Here is a 24,394-nt window from a genome sequence, read left to right as displayed (position 1 = left end):
CCAAAAACCATTAAATACCTAGGACTAACCCTAATCATAGATGTAAAAGATCTATATGTTGAAAACTATAGAAAACTTATGAGGGAATTGAAGAAGATACAAAGAAATGGAAAAACATTCCATGCTTATGGATTGGAAGAATAAATGTTGTTAAAATGTCAATACTACCCAAAACAATCTATGCATCCAATGCAATCCCAATCAAAATTGCACCAGCATTCTTAAAGCCAGACAAACAATCCTAAAATTTGTATGGAACCACAAAAGACCCCAAATAGCCAAAGTAATATTGAAAAAGAAAACCAAAGCAGGAGGCATCACAATCCCAGACTTTAGCCTCTATTACAATACTGTAATCATCAAAACAGTATGGTACTGGCACAAAAACAGACACATAGACCAATGGAATAGAATAGAGAACCCAGAATTGGACCCACAAATGTGTGGGCAACTAATCTTTGACAAAGCAGGAAAGAGTATCCAATGGAAAAAAGTCTCTTTAGCAAATGGTGCTGGGAGAAATGGACAGCAACATGTAGAAGAATGAAACTAGACCACTTTTCTTACACCACAAAAATAAACTCAAAATGGATGAAAGACCTAAATGTAAGACAGGAAACCATCAAAACCCTAGAGGAGAAAGCAGGCAACAACCTCTTTGACCTCAGCCGCAGCAATTTCTTACTCAACATGCCTCCAGAGGCAAGGGAAACAAAAGCAAAAAATGAACTATTGAGACCTCATCAAAATAAAAAGCTTCAGCACAGCAAAGAAAACAATCAGCAAAACTAGAAGGCAACCGATGGAATGGGAGAAGATATTTGCAAATGACATATCAGATAAAGGGTTAGTATCCAAAATCTATAAAGAACTTATCAAACTCAGCACCCAAAAACCAAATAATCCAGTGAAGAAATGGGCAAAAGACATGAAGAGACACTTTTCTAAAGAAGACATCCAGATGGCTTGCAGACCCATGAAAAATGCTCAACGTCACTCATGATCAGGGAAAAACAAATTCAAACCACAATGAGATACCACCTCACACCTGACAGAATGGCTAACGCTAACAACTCAGGCAACAACAGATGTTGGCAAGGATGCAGAGAAAGAGGATCTCTTTTGTACTGTTTGTGGGAATACCAACTGGGGCAGCCACTCTGGAAAACAGTATGAAGGTTCCTCAAAAAATTAAAAATAGAACTACCCTATGACCCAGCAATTGCACTACTGGGTATTTATGCAAAGGGTACAGGAGTGCTGTTTCGAAGGGGCACATGCACCCCCATGTTTATAGCAGCACTATCGACAATAGCCAAAGTATGGAAAGAGCCCAAAAGTCCATCAATGGATGAATGAATGAAGAAGATGTTGTGTGTGTGTGTGTGTGTGTGTGTGTGTGTGTGTGATGGAGTATTACTCGACAATCAAAAAGAATGAAATTCTGCTGTTTGCAACAATGTAGAGTGTATTATGCTAAGTGAAATTAGAGAAAAACAAATATATGACTTCACTCATGGAATTTAAGATACAAAACAGATAAACATAAGGGAGGAGAAACAAAAATAATATAAAAACAGGGAGGGAGACAAAACATAAGAGACTCTTAAATATAGAGAACCAGCTGAGGGTTGCTGGAGGGGTTGTGGGTGGGGGGGGGATGGGCTAAGTGGGCAAGGGACATTAAGGAGGACACTTGCTGAGATGAGCGCTAGGTGTTACATGTAGGGGATGAATCACTGGAATCGAATCCGGAAATCATTGCACTATATGCTCACTAACTTGGATGTAAATTTAAAAAAAAATTTTTTTAATAAAAATTTTGAAAAACAGCTAAAAAAAATTAAATCTTCTTAAATAGAGGGAAGAAGGTATATTTAGAGACTTCTATCATATTTCTGTCCAAAAAAGCAGATTGATAGGATTTTAGGAGCAGTGCTACATTTAAGAATACTTCTAAAGAAAACCGACATATGCTCAGCAAAGAGAATAATAGCGTTTTAAAAAATTAATAGATTTTGTGTCTTAGAGCAGTTTTAAGTTCACACCAGTTTGGAGTGGGAATTCTAGAGTTCCCCACTACCTTCCCCTCCACATACACAGCCTCCCTCAACATTAATATCACACACACAGTGGTAGGATAAGACTTCAATAGATTTTTCTGACCCATTCTATCAGAACATTAACCTTTTTTCTTTGCGACTCTTAAAATCTTTTTTGTATTTGTGTTTAGAGTCTGTGTGTATGTTTATGAGCAGTATTTTGTCATCCTGTTGTCTGAGGGAGAGGTCTCTCACTTCATGGTGGAGCCCCCAGGCTACGTTTGCGTTCTGCGTACTACTGCGTAGGCAGGCTGTTCCCTCTTTATGTTCATGGTCATTCAGAGATCGGCTTCCGAGTTTATGAATACTTGTTCAACGTAATTTTAGGAGCCTGGTTTTACTTCACAGAAAAACTGGAGATTACAAACAATGTTAATTGGCGAGGGTCCGCATTTTGGCTGCGTATAGCTGCCCTTCAAGCTCAGGGTCCTTTACTCTTATTAGGATCTTGATTTTTATTTTCCTCCTTGAACCATCACCACAGTGATGGGATTAAAGTTAAAACCAGTACATTCACTATTTAAGCAAATTTAAGCAGCTTTTGCCATTTAAGCAGCTGTGATTAGAAAAGCAGATTGCGGAGGGGTGCCTGGGTGACTCGATTAGGCGTCCTCTGTTGGCTCAGGTCATGATCTCATGGTTGGTGAGTTCGAGCCCCATATCAGGCTCTGTGCTGACAGCTCAGCGCCTGGAGCCTGCTTCAGATTCTGTGTCTCTCTTTCTCTCTGCCCTTCCCCTGCTCTCTTTCTCTCTCTCTCAAACATTAAAAAAATTAAAAAAAAAGACTGGATTTACTAAAGGGATGAGACTATATGGATTTTATTCTACTGTACCCATTCCCCATTATCTCTGTTGATATATTTTTATCTTTTTAGATCGGGGTAATTCAATAAGTCACTTCTTTTTTAAAATAAGGTTTATATTCTGGACTGTAGTTGCTTAGCCTGATGAGAGCTTTCATTTCATCATGGATAATCTCAGAGGCTGAAATTGACTGCTGTCAATATTGTTACTATTGTTACAATATTGTTACTATCATTCAACTTACTAACTTTGTCTACTTTTTCACTGACTCTCAAATCTTGATATTTTCAGATTTTGCCATTGAACAAGGGTATGGCTTTTTAACGTTGTGTAGTTCCTTATTTTAACATAAGATGGCAGCATTGAAATTCACGTGGCAACAAGTGATTTTATTTTTTATTTAGTTTTTATAATTTTTTAAAGTTTATTCATTTATTATTTCCGAGAGAGGGAGAGACATGGAGAGCCCGCACAAGTGGGGGAGGGGTAGACACACACACACACACACACACACACACACACAGAATCCAACGCAGGCTCCAGGCTCTGAGCTGTCAGCACAGAGCCCGGCTGGGGGCTTGAACTCAACAACCGTGAGATCATGACCTGAGCTGAAGTCGGACACCTAACCGACTGGCCCACCCAGGTGCCCCAATGGGTGATTTTAAATAGCTGTTTGGGTCGTTTGGCCCGTGGGAATTAGGGAGGGGGGGCTTGTCTTTTAAAGTTCTTGGAAACGTGTGCAGATTCTAAGTCCTCAGGACGTGTGTGCCGGTCTTTTTGCTCCCTTTCTGCAGTCAGGGTTCCATGGAGTCCAGGTGGATGTTCCAGCAAACTCTGGGAGTGCTGCCTGTCGAAAGAAACTGGCTAAATAAAGATTAAAGTATAACTAGTCTGGCTGTGCCAATGTCCGTCTGGTTTTGGGAAAAACTTTTGGACTCTCCGTAGAGCATAGGTGTGTGGTGTCTGGAACTTTATCTCGGTGTCCACTCCTCGGTGCCTAGAACGAGCACGGGGTACATACAGTTGGTGGTCGCTACGCATCACAGGAGTGTCTGCAGTCCTCTCTTTCTCTCCTGTCCGTTGTCCCTGTTTTAGTCCGTGCTTCCGTCATGCAGGCGTCCCAGCCGCAAACTGCCTCATTCTGGACTCTGCCTCCCTCACCTTCTACCTCTCCTCACCGTGTTGCGTTCTGTATTTGTCGTTTTGTGGGGTTTTTTGGTTTTGCTTCCAGATTTAGATCTGTTCCTTCCACGTTTTTTACCCCACCGCTCCGCCCTCAGTTCAGGCCAGTATCTTTCTCTTAGATTTCAGCAACTGCTTCTAAGTGCTTGCCTGGCCTCAGCGTCCGCCCGCCTGACTCCCGTGTATTATGCAGGCGGTAGAGGGTGTACATCTAAGTTACTGTCTCAGGGAGCTCATGTCCTAGTTTGGAGGATATTTATATAACAGCACTAAAACCGGTTTTTAAAAAAGTGCTAAAGGAGAATGAATTTGAACTTTGGAATTTGGTAAAGGCTTTATGGGACGAGTCCTTGAGGTTGGTCACTGAAGACTTCTTTCAGTAACTTCAGTGTATCCACCCTTAATACTCGTTTTAATTTCTTTAAAAGGTTTTATTGACCTATCATTGATGTAAAGTTAAGTGGTACATATTTAAAGTGTACAATTTGGTGAGTTTTTACATACGTACATATACGTGAAACCGCCAGCGAAAGCAAGATAACGGAATATCCATCCTGTGCAAAGATTTCTTTGTGACTCTTTCCACCTGCCCCCATCCCCAGGCCAGCCGCTGATCTGTTTTCTGTCACTCTGGATTAACCTATTTTTTCTAGATTTTAGATAATGGAACCATCTACTGTATACATTTTTTGATTTGACTTCTTCTAGCATAATGGTTAGGAGATTCAGCCACGTTGTTAGGGGTTGTTAGGCAGTCACTCCTTTTTACAGCTGAATGGTATTCCATCATACGGACACACGCCAGTTCGCGGATCCATTCCCCCTGTGGTAGATGTTAGGTGGTTTCCCGTTCAAGGCTATTCCACGTGAAGCTGCTGTGAACTTCGGTTGTCCTGCTGTGGACCTGTGCCTTCTTTCCTGCCGGGTGACACCTAGTCAGAGAATAGCTGAGTCCCCTGTCGGTGAATGTTTCCCCTTCTTGAGAATCGGCCAAACTCTTCCTGTCCGCGGGTGAGAGCTGACTTACTCTACATTCTGGCTGACGCTTGGTGTGGTAGGTCTTTGTAATTTGAGCAGTTCTGATGGGCACGTAGCGCCTCATTGTAGTGTTAGTTTGCATTTCCCTAAAGACTGTTGACGTGCACCGCCCTTGCAGGTGCTCATTTACCACCCTAGTGTAATCTGCCGAAGTGTCTTCCCATCTTCAGCCGTTTTGTAAGCGGGTTGTTTCTCATCTTTTATCGTTGTCAGAGTTCTTTGTACATATTCTGGGTACAGGTCCTTTCTCAGATTTATGCCCTACAGATATATTCTCCTAGTCTGGGGTCTGCCTTTTTGTTTTTGTAAAAATGTCCTTTTTGGGCTGATGGTGCCCCGCTATGGAGGCAGGTGCCCCCGAGCGTGTGTTTGGTCCCTGTACGTTGGGAGGTTTTCCTAGTCTGCATTATGGGAAACAGACTACTCCTGGCCCTGGGTTAGCTTTGGGAATGGTTTCACCTGTTCCTTCCCAGTGTTTTTTCCTGGATTTGGATGGTTTTCTCAAGTGTGTGCGGATCGGTGCCAGCTGCAGCCTCGAGGTGTGGGTCCCTGCCGGTCTCTCTTCTCTGGAACTCGGTCCTGTGAATTCCGGCCAGTGTGGCCTCCCTGAGCTCTGGGTCCTGTCTCATCCACACGGGAAGGCGGTCACGCTCCGCCCGGGCTCCCCTTCCCTGTGCTGCCACCTGGAAACCCTGGGCGGTGAGCTGGGGGAGCCACTTAGCTTTTCTCGCTCCTCCTCTGCCTCGTGCTGAGCGCCTCAGAACCACCGCCCCATGTAGGTTTTCAGGCTTCGGGTAAATCTGGTCCCTGTCGCCCTGTCTTGGCTGAAAGCGGGTTATTTCGGTTGTATTTTTGCCGGAGAAAAAACTTTATGCTCAAGCCGTTTTAGTTCTACGTTTGTGCTAAGCTCTCAGTCAAACTGATGCTTCCCCAGATGCCTCACGGGGCTGATGTTTCAGTCAGATGTATAAACAGACTTAAAAAATATCTCTTTTCCCTGGTAATTTTCTTCCCAGAGCATCTCCTGTGTCTGGCACTTAACGTTTGTGTCCTTACGTAAGTATGGGAATTGTCTGAGTTGTCTGAAGCTGGGTTTGAATTCCTGGATCGCAATTAAAAATGTACTCTGTGTCGTATTGGTTGAGAGTGAAACACGAATTAAGAGTTTAGGAAGATCTGAGCTGAGTACGTGTAGAGGAAAAACCTGCAGTTATCAGTTGTTTTTATGATTGAGCTTCTTTGTGTGACTTTTAAGTACTTTCTTGAGGTGTTTTGCGTACATTGAACAGACATAGTCATCAGCCCTCGTGTAACAACGTAATTTGAGGCTTCAAATTCAATTTTGTTTTTTATTGAAGATTTAGTAAAATCTCCTTACCAACTTGTGTACATAAAAGGGGGCTGTTAATTTGGAGAACTACATTCTTACGTCGCTAGATAGAGTTAGGTAATCTGCTTGCCTTTTTCTTATTTCTGTGGTTCTCTATATTTGTTAGTACGGAATATTGATTTGTTTCCTTATATTTGTATTAATAGTTTACATTTTCTATGATGTTTTTTCCTTCTTAAAGCTAAAACTTGCCTCTTTTTTAAAAGTGGTTTTGTCACATTTTGGAAAATGTAACATTCCAAAACGCATTTGATAAAAATGCATTTTTGTCAAAAGAAGAGAACAGAGTTACTGGTATCCTATTTCACGTCTTTGTATTCCTTGTTGTTTGGGAGACCGTTCTAAGAATTCTAAAGGATAGTTGTTACAAGTCAGGGATAGACGTGAACTTGACAAACGTGACCAGTGGATCATAGAACTCTGTGTTGGGGACACCTGGGTGGCTCAGTCAGGCGCCTGACTCTCGATTTCGGCTCAGGTCGTGATCTCAACGTCGTGAGTTCGGTCTCTGCGCAGACAGTGTGGACCCTGCTTGGGATTCTCTGTCGTCCTCTCGCTCTGCCCCTCCCCCACTCGTGTGCTGTCTTTCTCGCAAAATAAGTAAAGGTTAAAAAGAAAAGAAGTCTGTGCTGGTTGATGGATCAGAATACGGAAAATACAGAAAGATTTCATCGGCTCAGACATTTGAAATACAGGCCTCATTAGGGTAAGATTACTAGGCTTCCCCGGAGCCCACGTGGTGCAGGAGACACAAACAGGTGCGGGTCGGACGTGCCGCGCTGTCCCTCAGGATGTCAGACTGACACGCAGCGCAGGGAGTCTCGGCTCCCAAGGCTGTACTCCCGGTTCCGTGGGTTCGTGTGTTTCTCAGGGATGAAGTCCCAGTCCTTGAGTCAGATTCTCAGTGGTCGTGTGTCCCCAGAAGCTTACGGCTTCAGTAGGTATCGAATCCGTGCCTCAGTACCGAGGGCCCGGCGGCTCCTGCTCTAACAACACTGACGTCTTTCCGCCAGAAGACTGCGTTCTTTTGTTACAGATGAGAACCTGGTACCTCCCGTGGGGACACCCTGAACCTCCCAACCTTGTTCCTGGGATGGTCACGACAGAGAAGGCCACACGGAATCAGAGAGAGAGTGGGATGTAGTGTCTTTGGATTGCCTTCAACAGTCCAATGAAAAAAATTATGTGCCGTGGTCTTAAATTAGGAATCGAATAAACTGAGAAGTGGTGTTTTCCCCCCCCTTTTATCCTCCTCACATTACAGTCTCTCATTCCTCGTGTTCTGACCCCCCACGCCAACACACACGCACCCTCCCTTACTTCCTCATTCAGACACACACACGTCCTACCCATTTTCCGTTGCCAATATTTCGGGCTTAATCATAGGCCAGCTTTGCTTTGAAGAAGCTTGGGAATGAAACCCACCAAAGTTCTTACGCCGCCTCAGGACTCTGGTGTATTCAAGGAGAAGCCGGGGATTTGGTTCTTTCAGTAGCAGGCGGGCCTCACTGGATGTAAATCAGTTCCTAGCGGACGGCCCAGAGCATTTCTGAGATTTATTTTCTGTTAGGAGACGGAGCAAAGAGCGGGGTGTTCTTGAAATAGAACCACTTAACTTCAGAGAAATTATTGATTTACTTTACAGAACCTGGTACATATCTTTAACGGCTTCTGATAAAAATAGGGCCATAAATAAATACTCTTAGGTATTTGCTCTGTCATCTTTAGAGCTAGAAAAACAAACAAAAAACCCTTTGTGCGTATGTCCACACAAACTCCACAGCTCTTTAGTCTCCACTAATTGAAGATATCCAAGTCCCTACTTTTAGTGCGTGGATGTAATTTAGGATAGAAATACAATATGTTTTCTATTTAACATTAATGCTGCTTAACTTTGTCAAAGAAAACTGAGATGTGAGTAAGTCTTAAAAGGGGGCAAACACGTATACGCATGAGCAGCTGTTTAAAGGGGAATTGTATTAGCTCTTTGGAGGGAGAATATACTCTTTTTTTGGTCACCCGTATTCTCGTGGTAGTAGTTTGTTCCTTTGTTTTTTTAATTAACGAACTTAATTTTTTAGAGCAGTGTTACGTTCACAGCAAAACCGGGCAGAAAGTACAGAGTTCCCATAAATTCCCTCCCACACCCCAACACACACCACACCACGGCGGGACCTTCACTACACTTGATTACCCTACACTGACACACCTCATGGTCACCAAAGTCCACGCTTACATTAGCGCTCACTCTTGGCGTTCTACGTTCTCTGGGTTTGGACAGATACACACCAACATCTACCCACCGTTGTAATATCCTACACGATAGTTTTACTGCCTTCAAAACCCTCTGTGCTTTGCCTGTTCATCCCTCCCTTCCCCCAACCGCTGGCAACTACTGATCTTTATACTGTCTTCATAGTTTTGCCTTTTCCAGAATGTCACATATATGGAATTGTACAATAGCTAGCCTTTTCAGAATAGTTTCTTTTACTTAGTAATACGCATTGAAGTTTCCTCTGTGTCTTTTGATGGCTTGATATTGCATTTCTTCTTAGAACTGAGTAGTATTTCATTATCTGGATGCACCACAGTTTAGTTACCCCTTTACCTACCAACAGGCCTTCTTGGTTGCTTCAAGTTTTGACAATTTGTAAACATCCACGTTCAGGTTTTTGTGTGGACATAACTCTTTAGTTCATTTGCATAAATACCAGGCAGCACAATTGCTGGATTGTATGATGAGAATATGTTTAGTTTTGTGAGAAAACCTCCAAACTGACTTGCACAGTGGCTCTATCCATTTGCTTTCCCACCAGCAATGAATGAGAGTTTCTGTTGTCAGCCTTTGGCATTGTCAGTGTTCTGGACTTCTGCTGATAGTGGAGTGGTGTCTCATTGTTTTAATTTGCAATTCCCTAATGATATATAATGTTGAGCACCTTTTCATATGCTTAGTTGCCATCCGTTTATCTTCTTTGCTCAGGTTTTCTGTTCAGGCCTTTGGCCCATTTTTACATTTAGAGGGTTGGTTGTTTTTTTTATTGTTGTGTCTTACGAGTTTTTTGTATATTTTAGGTAACTCCTTTATCAGATATGTCTCTTGTAAATATTTTCCCACAGTCCGTGACTTGTCTTTTTATTCTCTTGACATTGTCTTTAGTAGAGCAGAAATTCTTACTTTTAATGAAGCCCAGATTATTAATTTTATCTTAAATGGGTCACGCCTTTGGTGTTATATTTAAAAAGTCCTTGCAATACCAAGGTCATCTAGGTTTTTCTCCTACGTTATCTTCCAGGAGTTTTATAGTATTGAGTTTTACATTTAGGTCTGTGATCCTTCTGAGTTAATTTTTGTGAAGGGTACAAGGTCTGTGTCTAGGTGCAATTTTTTTCACGTCCGGTCTTCCAGCACCATTTGTTGAAAAGATTGTCTTTGCTCTATTGTATTACCTTTGCTTTCTGATCTTTACTTTGTCAAAGACCGGTTGACTCTATTAATAGGGGTCTATTTCTGGGCTCTCTGTTCCTTTCTATTGGTCTGTTTGTCTTTCGCCAGGACCACACTATGTTGATTACTTTAAAATTACTGTAAGTCTTGAAATCAAGTAGTGTCAATCCTGCAACTTTCTTTTTCTCCTTCAGTGTTGTTTTGGCTCATCCATATTGTTTTGCTTCTCCGTGTAAACTTTAGAATCAGTTGTTGTTATCTACAAAATCACTTGCTGGGATTTTTATTAGGATTGTATTGAATCCATAGATCAAATTGGGAAGAACTGACATTTTGACGGTATTGAGTTCTCTTTGATTCTTTCATAAGAGTTTGGTACTTTTTCTTATATAGATCATAGACATATTTTATCTTATACCTAAGTATTTCATTGTGATGGTACTAATATAACAACAATGTGTTTTTAATTTTAAATTTCCACTTGTTTATTGTTGGCATATAGACAAGCGGTTGGCTTTTATGTATTAACCTTGTAGCCTGCAAACTTGCTATACGTACTTATTAGTTCCAGGAGTTTTTGGTTGATTTTTTGGATTTTCTACATAGACAATCATGTCATCTGCAAACAAAGCCAGTTTTATTTCTTCCTTCCTAATAGGTATACCCTTTTTTCTTGTCTTGGAGTGTTAGCTAAGACTTCCAGTATGATGTTGAAAACTAGTGGTGAGAAGAGACATCTTTGCCTTCCTTGTACCTGATCTTAGCAAGAAAGCTTTGCATTAAGTATGATGTTAAGTGTAGCTATTTGCATATGTTCTTTATCCAGTGGAGGAAGTTCCTCTGTTCCTAGTTTGCTGAGAATTTTGATCATGACTGAGTGCTAAATTTTGTCACATGGTTTTTCTGAAGCTCTTGATGACATGATTTTTCTTTTTTAGCCTGTTGATGTGATTGTTCGCATGACTTTTGAATATTGAGCCAGCCTTGACACCTGAGATAAATCCTACTTGGTTGGGGTGTATAATTCTTTTTATACATTGTTGGTTGGATTCAACTTGTTAGTATTTTGCTTAGGATTTTTGTGTGCTTCTGTCTTCATGTATATTGATTGGTTGTGTTTTCTAGGGGTATCTTTGCCTAACTTTGGTATTAGGGTAATACTCGTCTCAGAATGAGTTAGGAGTTCTTTCTCTTTGCTTCTGTTTTCTGGAAGTGCTTGTAGAAAATTGGTAGAATTTCTTCCTTGAAGGTTTGGTAGAGTTCACCGGTGAATCTTTCTGGAAGGAATCCTTTTGGGAGGTTAGTAATTACTGATTCAAGTTTTTAGTAGATATAGGCTTACTTGGATCATCTATTCTTGTGTTTTGGCAGATTGTGTCTCATGGAATTGGTCCGTTTTATCTAGGTTATCAGACTTAGCAGGTATGGAGTTCATAATATTCCTTTATTATCTGTTTAATGTTCACGGGATCTTTGGTGATCTCTTTTCTTTCTTTTCTGATATTAATAATTTGTGCCTTCTCTTTAGCCTGGCTAGAGACTTACTGATTTTATTGATCTTTTCAAAGAACTAGCTTTTGATATTGTTCATTTTTTTCTAAAGATTTCTCTGTTTTAAATTTCACTGATTTTTGCTCGTATTTTTAATTTTATTTTCTTCTGCTTACTTTGGATTTGATTTGCTTTTCTTTTTCTACATCCCTGAAATGGAAGCTTAGATAGTTGATTTTAGATCTTTCTCCTTTTCTAATATAGGCATTAAGTGCTATCAAATTCCCTATAGGTACTGTATTCACTGCATCCCACAAATTTTTGATAAGTTGTGTTTTCATTTTCATTTCATTCAAAATGTTTGCGAATTTCTTTGGAGTTAAATTTCTTTTGAGAGTTCTTCTTTGACCCATGTGTTATTTAGAAGTGTGGTGTATAACCTCCAAGTATTTGGGGGTTTTCCAGTTGTCCTGTCAGTGATTTCTAGTTTCATTCCATTGAGCGAATGTCACACAATTTCTGTTCTTTTAAATTTTTTAAGATGTGATTTGTGTCACAAAATGTGGTCTCTTAGTGAATCTTCCATGTAAAGTTGAGGAGAATGTATAATCTGCTATTGTTGGATGAAGTCCTCTACAGATGTCGGTTAAATCCAGGTGATTCACGGTCTTGTTGAGCTTAATTTCTCTTTACTGACTTTTTAGCCTGCTGGATTGGCCCATTTCTGGTAGAGGATTGTTAAAGTCTCCAACTATAAGAGAGAGTTGATCTGTTTATTCTTGTAGTTCTGTCAGTTTTTGCCTCATGCATTTTGTTCTGTTAGGCACATACCTACATACACATTAAGGAATATTTTATCTGCTTGGAGTAGTAACCCCTTCATCAATATGCAATGCCCTGTTTATCCTTAATAACTTTCCTTGCTCTGCAGTTGGCTCTGTCTGAATTTATATAGCTACTCCTGCTTTCTTCTGATCAGTGTTCATTAGCGTGCTATATCTGTCTCTGTGAGTTTACTTTTAATCTGCATTGAAAGTGGGTTTCGTGTAGGTAACATGTAGTTGGGTTTTGTGCTTGGTCCACTCTGACAATCTGTGTCTTTTAGTTGGTATATTTTGTCCGTTGACTTTTTCAGTGATTGTTAATACAGTTGGATTAATACCTACCATATTTGTTACAATTAGCTGTTTCTTGCCCTTGTTCTTTGTTCCGATTTTATCTTCCACACTTTTTCTAACTTCTGTGGTTTCAGTTGAGGATTTTGTATCGTTCCATTTCCTCTTCTTTCATAGCATATCGGCTGTATTTCTTTTCTTGGTGGTTGCCCTAGAATTTGCCATATGCCTGCACAACTAACCTAAGTCTGCTTTCAGATAACACTGTTAGCACTTCAGGGGTAGTGCACGCACCTTATAACAAACTGTTCCCAGTCTTCTTTCCTGTCCCTTGCGTCATTGCTGCCATTCATTTTACTTGCACATAAACATACGTGTGTGTGTGTGTGTGTGTGCGCGCGCGCACGCATGAACACGCATATATAATCAAGTGCGTTATTGCTATTATTATTTTGAGCAAATTATTATCTTTAGGTCAGTTAAGAATAAAAAAATACAGTAGCTCAGTGGGTTAAGTGTCCGACTTCAGCTTAGGTCATGATCTGTCGGTTCGTGAGTTCCAGCCCCACGTCGGGGTCTGTGCTGACACCTCGGAGCCCCGAGCCTGCTTTGGAATCTGTGTCTCCCCTCTTTCTCTGCCTCTCCCTCTCTCACACTCTGTCTCTCAAAAAATAAAGAAGTGTTAAAAAAAATTAAAAAAAAAAAGAAATCATAAACATTTTTATTTTACCTTCACTTATTCGTCTTCACTGTTTTTCTTTATGTAGATCTGAGTTTCTGACCTACAACTATTTCCCTTTCTCTGAAGAACTTCTTTTAACATGTCTCGTGAGGCATGTCCACTGGCAACAAATTTCCTCAATTTTTGTCTGAGAGAGCCGTTATTTCTCTGTCACTTTGGAAGGATGATTTTGCATGATACAAAATTCTATGTCGGTGGGCTTTTTCTCTCAATACAGAAATACTTCACTGTCTTGCTTGCATGACTTCTTTCAAGATTTTTTTCTTTATCTTTGATATTATGAAGTTTGAATATGGTATGCCCAGGTACAGTGGGTGGTTTTTTTGTGGTTTTTTGTTTTTATTTGCTTGCCGTTTGAGCTTCCTGGATCTGTGGTTTGGGGAAATTCTCAGTCAGTATTGCTTTAAATATTGCATCATTTTCTGTCTTTCTCATCTCCTTCTGGTATTCCCATTACACATGTTAATTAAACCTTTTGTGATGGCCCCACAGTTCTTGCATATTCTGTTCTGCTTTTCCCAGTGTTTATTCTCTGTACTGTTCAGTTTGGGAAGTTTCTGTTGTTATGCCCCAACTTGGAGATTCTGTCTGTGTCCAGGTTACAGACACATTCCTCGCTTCTGTGCCATGTTTTTAATGTCTAGTACTTTTTTGATTCTTTCTTAGAATTTCCATCTCCCTACTTACATTATCCATCCATTTTTGCATGTTAATATTTGTTGTTGTTTTTCTTTTTTATCATGGGAGGGGTGGACGCACAAGCTGGGGAGAGGGGCAGAAGGAGAGAGAGAGAGAGAGAGAGAGAGAGAATGAGAGAGAATGAGAATCTTAGGCTGCATGCTCATGTGGCGTGGTACTCGATCCCATGAACCATGAGATCATGACCTGAGCTGAAATCAAGAGTCAGATGCTCAACCAACTGAGCCACCCAGGCGCCTGTGAAGCCCTTACATATTAATCATAGTTAAAAATTCCTGGTAATTCCACCCTTATCTGCCATACCTGATTCTGGCTCTGATGTTTTTTCAGTCTCCTTAAACTATGTTTCTGCCTTTTAGTATACCTTGTAATTTTTTTGTTTAAAGTGGGCATGACGTGCTGGATACAAAGACCTGTGGTAGATAAGCCCTTAGTAATGTGGTGGTGAGGTGTATACTCCTGTAGACCTGGGATGAGGTCTCAGCCTTTTGATGAGTCTGTGGCTCAGGCTGTGAACGGCACCAGTGCTTCTCACTTCCCCATCCTTAGGTGGCACAGGACGGGTGGAGGTGGCTAGAACTGGGTATTTCCCTGCCCCTAGGTAAGTTAGACTCTGGTAGAACAGTTTCTCCTGAGGGTAGGCCTTGTTAAGAGGAATAGAAAGCTCCGTGTCTTTCAGAATGGTTCCTTTCCCCTCCCCCTGCCAGCAACAAGAAGGGATTCACTGTGAGGACCTGGCCGGGTTCCTGGAGGTAACACTCACTAAGTGTGGGTGCTCCCCAGGGTCCCTCGATGTTTTTAACTCTGACTCGCCCATATTGAGCCCCTAGCCATTCGTCACTAACAGTTGAGGTTTTCCCACCATGCCCCGATGCCCGCTGTCTGTGTCTCCAATTTGGGGGGTATCACTTTGCCTTGTGAACTTTGGCTCAGGTCATGATCTCACGGTTCGTGGGTTCAAGCCCTGCATCGGGCTCTGTCGCGCACTCTCTCTCTCAAAATAATATATAAACATTAAAAAAATGTATACCTAGAGTTTGATATTTTGGCAGTTGAGTTTCAAACAATAAAGTAAAAAATCAATTTACGTGTTGCTTAATCATTGTAAGAAAAGAAAAAAAGCATTCTGATGTTCTTAACTATAAGGAGATCCCTGATTTGTACTAGAGAGTATAAAATGGCTGAAAAATTATTGGCTTTATTCTTTGGAATTTTATACCTCGTAATTATAAGTTAGACGTTTTACTTCTACTTTTTTGGGGAGTCTTGAAGAAGATTACATTATTACATTTAGTTTTAACACTGGAACCATTAAGGATTACTAAGATGAATTTGGCTAGGAAAACATAAAATAGTGAAGAAAAACAATTATGTTGGAAACTGAAGTGATTTATATTGTGAGCTATAATTTAATGGAACTACTTTTGAGTTAGTACAAAAAATACTTAACATTCTTTTAGATTTCTTACCTTATTTAAGAGTGTGTTAAATTCTTTCTGCCTTAACCCAACCTAGACATTTAGTGAGCTCTGAATTCTTTTCTTTTTTTTTTAAATGTTTATTTATTTTTGAGTGAGAGAGAGAACACAAGTCAGGAAGGGGTCAGAGAGAAGGAGACACGGAATCCGAAGAAGTCTCCAGGCTCTGAGTTGTTGACCCAGAGCCCGACATGGGATTTGAACTCACAAACTGCAACGTCATGACCTGAGCCGAAGTTGGCCACTCAACCGACTGAGCCACGCTGGTGCCCCTGAAATTTTTTAATGCCAAAATCAAGAAAGAGATTTTTAAAATTGTGTAAAACTTGAAAGTGCTTAAAGAATTTTTAGGCTACTTCAGGGTTTCAATTTTATGTTCATGTTGATAATATATTTTATAAAATATCCTAAGGCATTCTTTTCTATTTAATAAGCTTTTTCTCTATGGGATAAAATTTCTCTAAGCCAGATTTTTGATAGTCTGCTTTCTTGACATTTTTGAAAAGCCATAAACCAAACCAATTAAGTGTCTTGTATGCTCAATAAAGATTTGTGCACACACATTTATGACTGATTTACATACAGCCCATGAAATGATCCTTCTTTTCAGGTGTGGATGAAACAAATTGATGAATGAAACAAATTAATAGCTAGTGTTTTTCTAGTGAGTTAAGAGATCACTTAGATAAGTAAGTTAACCCCAGTTTTTTCGTCTGTTAACGGGCGATGATAATATCCACGTCGTAGGGTAAACCAGCCGTGACCCTTTACTGAGCCACAGTGGGCAGCATTTCTGTTGTAAGACTTACTAGGAATGTATCTGTGACCCTGCTGAGACACCGTCTCCTCTAAGTTCACCCAGCTCTTCCCCAGCCAGGAGGGTTTGCTTCCTTTTGTTCAGTTCCCTTAACACACGAGTGCTAATCTGCAAGAGCCAGGAACATGTTTTATTCGGATTTTTTGTTCTTTCATCTTTATAACCTTTCTTATTTTTTCCTCCCCTTCTAAAAACAGATAAGCACAAACAGCAAAAAACACCTAGCATGGTACCAGGCACTTGGCAGGGAATGATCGGACCTGTCACCCCTATAAGCTTAAAATATTTTTATCTGGTTATTGTAGAAAATACAACCTGCAAATAATTGTAAGTTCCGTATTTCCTACGTACACATTTGGATTTCTAAGCAAATTAGTGTTTTCCGTGTTTAAGACTGTTTTGGGGAAGGCTATGTTAGTTTTCGCCCCATAATCAGTAGTTATCCTTGTCTCAAGTTATTATTATTGTATTGGTGAATTTAACTATTGGTGAATTAACTATTTGCCTGGAATACTTTTTTATTGAAGTATGATTAATATACCGTGTTATATTCGTTCCAGGTGTACAATGTAATAATTCAACAGTTCTGTACCTTATTCAGTGGTCACCATAAGTATAGCCACTATCTGTCACCCGACAGCGTTACCTTACTGATTATGTTCTCTATGCTGTACTTTTCATCTCTGTGACCTATCTATTTTGTAACTGGAAGTTTGTACCTCTTAATCTACTTTAGCTATCACACGCATACCTCCCCCCTGGCAACCACCAGTCTGTTGTCTGTATTCGAGAGTCTGGGGTTTTTTGTCTCTTTTATTTCCCGTTTGTTCATTTGTTTCTTAAATTTCATTTAACATAATACCCTCTAGGTCCATCCACATTGTTGCAAATGGGTCCTTTTTTATGGCTGAGTAATATTCCATTGTGTGTATATACCACATGTATAGAACACCTCTTTATCCATTCATCTGTGAATGGACGCTTGGGCTGTTTCCTTATCTTGGCCGCTATAAATAATGCTGCAATAAATGTAAAACATTTTTTTTTTTTAATTTAGATGTATCAAATGGCAGAAGACATTTATTTTTGTTAACAGAGCTCCCTGTGTAAATCTAATATATAAACTAACTTGATTTCCCATAAAATTCCTGAGTATTTTCAAAGCATAGTTTTCCTCAACTTTCTTCTAAAAAATAGCTGATTTTAACATATAACTGACAGTAAAGCAAGTCAAAACAGAAAACGAAGTTTGATTGCTCTTTCTACATAAAGGGCCTTCAGGTTTAAAACTTACATGTGGGTCCCAACCTAAATTTAATTTTTTCTGTAGCTTGGATGTCATTACTGCGACTTTGGACTCATGATTTGTACATAGCCGTGTTGGTTTCTTCCCTTTCCCTAGCACGCATTTTTTTATACATGTGCTTGTTATTTGTCTCATATCTTTCTTTCCATTTTCTCTTTATCTGATTGACTTTTGAGTCCAAGTATATAGGGCTGTCGTCACCACTGTCTGTCATAAACTCCTATGTGGGTATGCTGTATACAGTTCTACGCAGTAGTCACGAGCCACACGTGCTCATTCATTCGGCACTTGAAAATGGGGCTGGTCTGTATGGAGATGTGCTGTGAGCGTGAAGTACACACTGCATTTCGAAGGCTTGATAGAGAAAAAGAGTGTAAAATAGTTCGTTGATAATCTTGCTGTAATTGGTTGAAACTAGAAAATTTTGTATCGTATATTGTCTTACATTTGTTGGAGTTCCTCAGTGGGGAAGAGAGGAGGGTCGCTGACTGATCTTTCTGCAGGACTCTGGAGGTATTGCTGCGATCCTTCCTGACCTCTTCCCATCCTGATGGATCCTTTGGATAACGGTAATGGAGCATCAGGATGAGAGCCTGTCCTGGCTTTGCAGTTGCTTCCTTGTACTAGATGACTTAAAACGTAAACCAGAGCAGGTGACCCTCAAACAACAACAGATTTAAACTGGGTGGGTTCACTTACATGGGCGTTGTTTTTTGTTTGTTTGTTTGTGTTTCAATAAATGCAGTGTAGTACTGTGAATGTGATTTCTCTTTCTTAGGACTTTCTTAACATTTTCTTTTCTCTACTGTGAGAATACAGCGTGTAATGCATATAACATACAAAATATGTAATATATTGCATTATGTATGTATACACCGTAACATGCAAAATGTGTTATGTGTTATATACAGTCAATAGCATATTATAAAAAACAGCAATCAACTGTTTATGTTATCAGAAAAGCTTCCAGTCAGTGTATTATATACAGTCAATCAGTAGTCTATGATAAACAGTCAGTTAACTGTTTATGTTATCATCAAAAAGGCTTCCAATCAACAGGAAGCTAGTAGATAAGTTTTTGGAAGTCAAAAAGTGGTACACAGATTTTTTAAAAATTTTTTTAATACATTTATTTATTTTTGATAGAGACAGAGCACAAGTGGGGGAGGGGCAGAGAGAGAAGGCGACACATAATCCAAAGCAGGCTGCAGGCTCTGAGCTGTCAGCACAGAGCCTGACGCGGGGCTCGAACTCACAAACCGCGAGATCATGACCTGAGCGGAAGTCGGATGCTTAACCGACTGAGCCACCCAGGTGCTCCGGTACACAGATTTTCGACAGCACAGAGGTTTGGTGCCCCTAACTCCTGCATTGTTCAAGGGTCAACTATATTTTTACATGATTTACTTATTATGTATTACTGTTAAGTTCCATTATATTTACATTATGGCAGTGGTATTAGCTTTGGCTTGCATTTATTCAAATGTATAAAGGCACCAGGTAAGTAATGAATGAATCCATCTTGGTTAGACAGTGTGCAGTGATAGATGTCCTGGGCTGTGGGTATATATGTCCTCTCCGGAGTAACCCTTATTCCTGTTCAGCTTATTTTTTGCCTTACGGGAGCATATGTTGTCAGGTCTTTCAGGTTTTCAAGAGGAGCCAAAAATCTGTGGATTTTTCAGAATCTGAGATCCACCCAATCTTTAAAGACTGACAAATAATGCAGAATTCAAAACTAGTTATGCAGATGAAACCAAATATAACTGTGGTCTAAATGATAGTGCTTTGTAACTTTGGGCCTAAGGGGATGCTTCTTGGAAATAAATACAGATTTTAAATACTTTAGATGACTGAATTAAAAAATACACCAATTAAGAAGAGGGAGTAACCCCCCCCCCCAACTCCCTCTTCTTAAAGTGCTTATTCCCTTTTAGAGAATATTAATCTCAGAGTAGTGGATAATTGAGAAATAGTATGTTACAGTTTCTATGTATTTTTTGAGTATTTCTAGTACTGTATACTTTTATTTTTTGTAGGGATGTTTTTCTGCTCCTTATTCTTCTATTTACTTTTCTATCGCTCATTTTAATGTGCATTTAGTTTCTCTGAATATTTAGAAGGCGGCTCACATCAGGTTGCTTCTTTAACCTCCTGGGGCTCCCTTCTTTGGTACTATATGTGTGTGCTGTTCAGAAAATGGCAGGTTGCTTTCTGAGATCTCCTGGTTCTGGTTTGCTGCCCTGACCTTGATCCGACTGGCGCTTTTTTTGGCCTTTGCTGTCCCTGTCCGACTCAGTCTTGACTCCCTCCCACAGCTTCTAGTGTGTGCAGCCTCTGGGCTAGAATGGGGCCTTGGAGTGGCTGTTTCGAGAGTTCCCGGTGGCTAGATTTCTCCAGCCCTGGGAGAGGTCTGACGTGGTCCTCTCTGCACCCGCCAAGTGTGAGCTCTCTCAGTACCTACCAGCTGTGAGCTCTCTCAGTACCCACCAGGTGTGAGTTCTTTCTGCACCCTCCAGGTGTGAGTTCTTTCTGCACCCTCCAGGAGTGAGCGCTCTCTGCACCCACCAGGAGTGCGCTCTCTCTGCACCCACCAGGAGTGCGCTCTCTCTGCACCCTGTAGGTGTGAGCTCTCTCAGTACCCACCAGGTGTGAGTTCTTTCTGCACCCTCCAGGAGTGCGCTCTCTCTGCACCCACCAGGAGTGAGCTCTCTCTGCACCCTGCGGGTGTGAGTTCTCTTAGCACCCACGACCAGGTGTGAGCTCTTTCAACACGCTTTTCCACACGGACACTGATCATGTTCAGGTCTGAGGCTGTTGGTGATTCACTGAGAAAACCTTTCCCTACTGTTATTTGTAAATGTTTTCGTTGGGTTTGGGATCTGCTCTCTAGTTCTGTCTGAATTTGTGGGGAATCATGAAGGTCCAAACCTGCTCAAATGCTGCTGTCCACTGGGAAACCCAGGTGCCCCAAGTGTGTAATCTGGTGTGGGGCTGGCAGGCTAATCGATTAGACGGCTCAGTGTGTTTGAGTAGATTTACAGATTTTGTTTAAGAGAAAAGTTATATTCTTTCTATTAAAGTTGGGGGAAAACTAAGTCATTTGCTGCTGTATATATATTTAAAAAAAAAAAAAAAAAAGCCTTTACCAAGAAAAGGCATAGAAGGCGTAGAAAACTTGCAGTAAAAAAAGGTGACCTAGCTCATGGTGTGGAAAGCTGTTGTATTGCTGGCCCCGTGCAGACTCCACTCCAGCCACAAACACGGCCGGGCGGCTGGAACAGGTTGTCTCTCTGCCCTTTGTGGTTCTCTTCCCAATGTAGTGCCCAAGGCAGGTCTTATAAAACATTGAAGGAGTACATGAGTTACCATTCACTGTTCAGACAGGTTTGAGCCAAGACCTTGACTGAGTATTGCTTGTCCCCATTTCCCAGATACAGATACGGTAGCGCCTGAGGTTCGTTCAGAAGCCCTCCGTGGAGTAATCAGTGTTTACTAAGGGCCAGTGTGCTCAGTTTCCTTCACGGAAGGGCCATACACTTTTGAAATCCACATCTGCTTCGAGGTCGTTAATCTCCTAGTGAAGACTCTCTTCTCTCTATGTAAAGAAGAGCGTGTGTGCAGTGTTTTAGATGGATTCGCAATACCACAGCGATCCTGAACTGGGAACTTAACCCTGAGTGTGAAACATTCAGTTCTCAGCCACACAGAACCTTAGCCGTGTTGTTGGCGTCTGTACATAAAGATTTGAAAAGGTGAGAACGTTGTGTGCTCCTTCTCACTACTGTAGATATTACCTCCACGACATGAATACATACACGTATTTTTTCTCCATTTGTCTTTCAAGGTCTCAGCCAGTTTCCTCTCCAGTCGTCCTGCAGTTCGGTCACGCGGAGACCCTTCTTCCACTGCTCTCTCTCATGGGCTACTTCAAAGACAAGGAGCCCCTGACGGCTTACAATTACAAGGAACAGATGCATCGGAAGTTCCGAAGTGGCCACATTGTGCCCTATGCCTCGAACCTCATGTTTGTGCTTTACCATTGTAAGAATGCGAAGACCCCCAAAGAAGAGTTCCGGGTGCAGATGCTATTGAATGAAAAGGTGTTGCCATTGGCTCACTCCCAGGAAACTGCTTCCCTATATGAGGATCTCAAGGAGCACTACAGGGACCTCCTCCAGAGCTGTCGCGCCAGTGACGAGTGTGAATTACCAAAGGTGAACAACACGTCTGATGAGCTATGAGTCACCGGACAGGATCTTCCGTCCGTCAGGGAGTGACCCCGCGCTTGGAGTGGCTGGGCAAGCCGCGGTTGCAGGAAGCTTTCCCAGTACTTGTGTATTGCTGTCTTTTCACAGAAAGACGTCGAGTTTCTTTTTGAATCTGGACAGGGGTGTGTAAGCAGCGGTCCTCCCGGGGCAGCTGTCTTACGGGGGAAAAGTCTGTTGGGAAAAATAGCCGGCACTGCACGTGTTGACAGCAATTAGATTCTTCCTATTTGTAGAAGAACTCTCACACTGACACAACATGATTTCACAGTGATCCTTGAGGGTGCTGGAGTCACAGCGTCTGCCCCAGGGATGATCGTAACTTCACGGTTGTGCTGCCCTTCGCTTTCCCGCAGGTGGCACGGCTCTGCTGTCATCCGTCTGCCGCGGAAAACAGGCGGAGCCCCGGGAGCGTCACTCTGGAAGAAGCTAGCCTCTCTAGTGAAGGATTTGAAACGATATTAAGAAATAGAGTGTGATTTTCACAGGACACCTTCACCGAAGGAAGACAGAGTATAATAAAACAGATATTTTATAAAGTATCTGAACACTTTTTCAGTAATTCCTTTTGACCTCCTGGTGAGTCTTGCGAGGCCATTCCTTAATTACTACCTTAGCTGCTCTGCATTTGTAATGGTGGAGGGACAAAGGGGACCATTAGCAGCGAGTAAGACAGAAAGAATCAAAGTTTCTTAGTCCGTTGCTTCGCAGTTTGGTTTGTTTGTTTTTTCATTCTATCACTTTGCCTCTTTTTATATTTTGCCTCTATGTGAAATGTATCTTTTGGTTATTTATTGCTTTTCCATTCTCCCCCTTCCCTCCCCACCCCCCATAAAGATTTCATCCTGGCTGGCTTAGTTTCGTAGATCTGAACCCATTTTTCAGATACTTCTGAGTTTTGTCAGATGCTGTGAAAGTGTTTGCTATAATAATAAACAGAATTCTTGTGACTTTATTATCAGGTCTTTTCTGCTGTGTTGATACAGGCAGTAAATGATGGTAAAAACTTGGAGTTTCAAGCAGCTTTGACTAAATCAGGCAATATAAGGCAGTTTTATTCTGATAGAAATTTCCTCAAGTAAATTTCCACTTTAAGAGAAATGGAAATGCATTTTCTTAAAAATCTAGATAAGTATCACAACTATATACTGAAATTATAAAAGAAGTTGCATAGACCATCTGTTGATGATTGATCCTCAAATGAATTAGGTTCATAAAATAGATGATTAGCTGGTAAATACTCCTGGTGTACCAATATGCCTCTGATTGTGCCTGCAAAAGTGTGGTGTTCTCTCTCTCTCTTTTTTTTTTTTTTTTTTTTGGTAAATGGGCAAAGAAGAGAATACTATAACCAGCGTTCATGTCCATCATCCTGTTTGTAGATCCAAATAAGGACAGTTAAGGACTTTTTTGTGTTCTGTGCCTCGGGGTAACCAGCATAAAATTTAGTATTCTCACCATTCCCTTGCCGCTTGACTCATGGAAACTGGCAGTATTGTTGCGGGGACTCCATTTTCTGTGAAAGGACATATTATACATCTCATTCTTGAATGAGGGATTTACTTTAACTGCCGTGTCTTCTCTTGAAGATTTTCCTCGATCCTGATTGTCACAAATTAATATTGTCAATACATCAGTACTTGAGTACGCATTATATGTACGTACACTAGACTCAGAATATAAGTATATAAAATAGAATGGACGTAGTTCTTCCAAGGGGCTTATTCTACAAGCCCTTAACATTTACTTGGTGTCTGACACATCGACTAAAGAATTTTTGATTTACAGACTTTCTCCTGAAAGTTTAAAGGTCTCATGTTAAGAATCGTTTAATTTTATTGCTAAAAGGACCATATAGTCATCTTAACAGTGAATTCTTCAGGCTGGAAGGTAAGTGTGGTCCAGTTTAGCTAATGCTACAGAGATCATGTTTATTCTGGTGCTATTATTCCCATTTAGGATATGCCTGAAACTGAAGAATTTTATGGTAAAATCCAGCGGTCTTCTCCAGGATGGGATATGTAAAAAGTTGAACATCGAAAAATGATCTTTGGCTAACAAGTTCATTCATAACAGGTGACCAAATCACTGAGTTAAGCCAAAATTTACTGACCGCTGGTTCTGACATTTTGGTCGATTCATAACAGGCTGTGGCCATGAGCCATTTTTCTGTCTAATCTACAACTTGATGTATGTGTGCATTGTACTTACTGTTTTTTATAGTCATGTTATCATTTTGAGGTTTCTGCTCTCCAACCCGTCATCATTCACTTGATACTATTTTTGCATATAATCCTGATCATCATCTTAACACTGAAGGCAGCACTGAACTTGTAAAGAAATAAGAGCTGTTTTTTCCCAGGCACAACCAACTTTTGTATCTTCCCTTGGTTGCTTTCCTCTTGTCACCTGCAGAACTGATGCATGCCCTTAAATATCTGGGAGCCACACATACGACCAAACCAGAAGATGTAAGTGTAAGTTTTCAGAATATATTTCTCTAAGATGGGT

At 40.9% G+C, this 24,394-nt stretch overlaps 1 protein-coding gene across 1 annotated transcript in view; it reads left to right on the top strand.

The window, feature by feature from the left end:
* The window catches only part of MINPP1 (multiple inositol-polyphosphate phosphatase 1), a 46,825-nt gene extending 23,987 nt beyond the window's left edge, over positions 1–22,838 (top strand). Inside the window, exon 5 of the mRNA XM_019430046.2 lies at positions 21,463–22,838. Coding sequence (XP_019285591.2) covers positions 21,463–21,859 — 397 coding nt within the window. The 3' untranslated portion in view covers positions 21,860–22,838. The remainder of the gene's footprint in view (positions 1–21,462) is intronic.
* The last annotated feature ends 1,556 nt before the right edge of the window (positions 22,839–24,394 follow it).

This window comes from Panthera pardus, unplaced genomic scaffold (assembly GCF_024362965.1).
Source record: "Panthera pardus isolate Hobbes unplaced genomic scaffold, ASM2436296v1 HiC_scaffold_22, whole genome shotgun sequence".
NCBI classification, from domain to species: Eukaryota; Metazoa; Chordata; class Mammalia; order Carnivora; family Felidae; genus Panthera; species Panthera pardus.
Note: the sequence above shows the minus strand (reverse complement) of the source record. Positions and strands in the feature narration are given on the sequence as shown.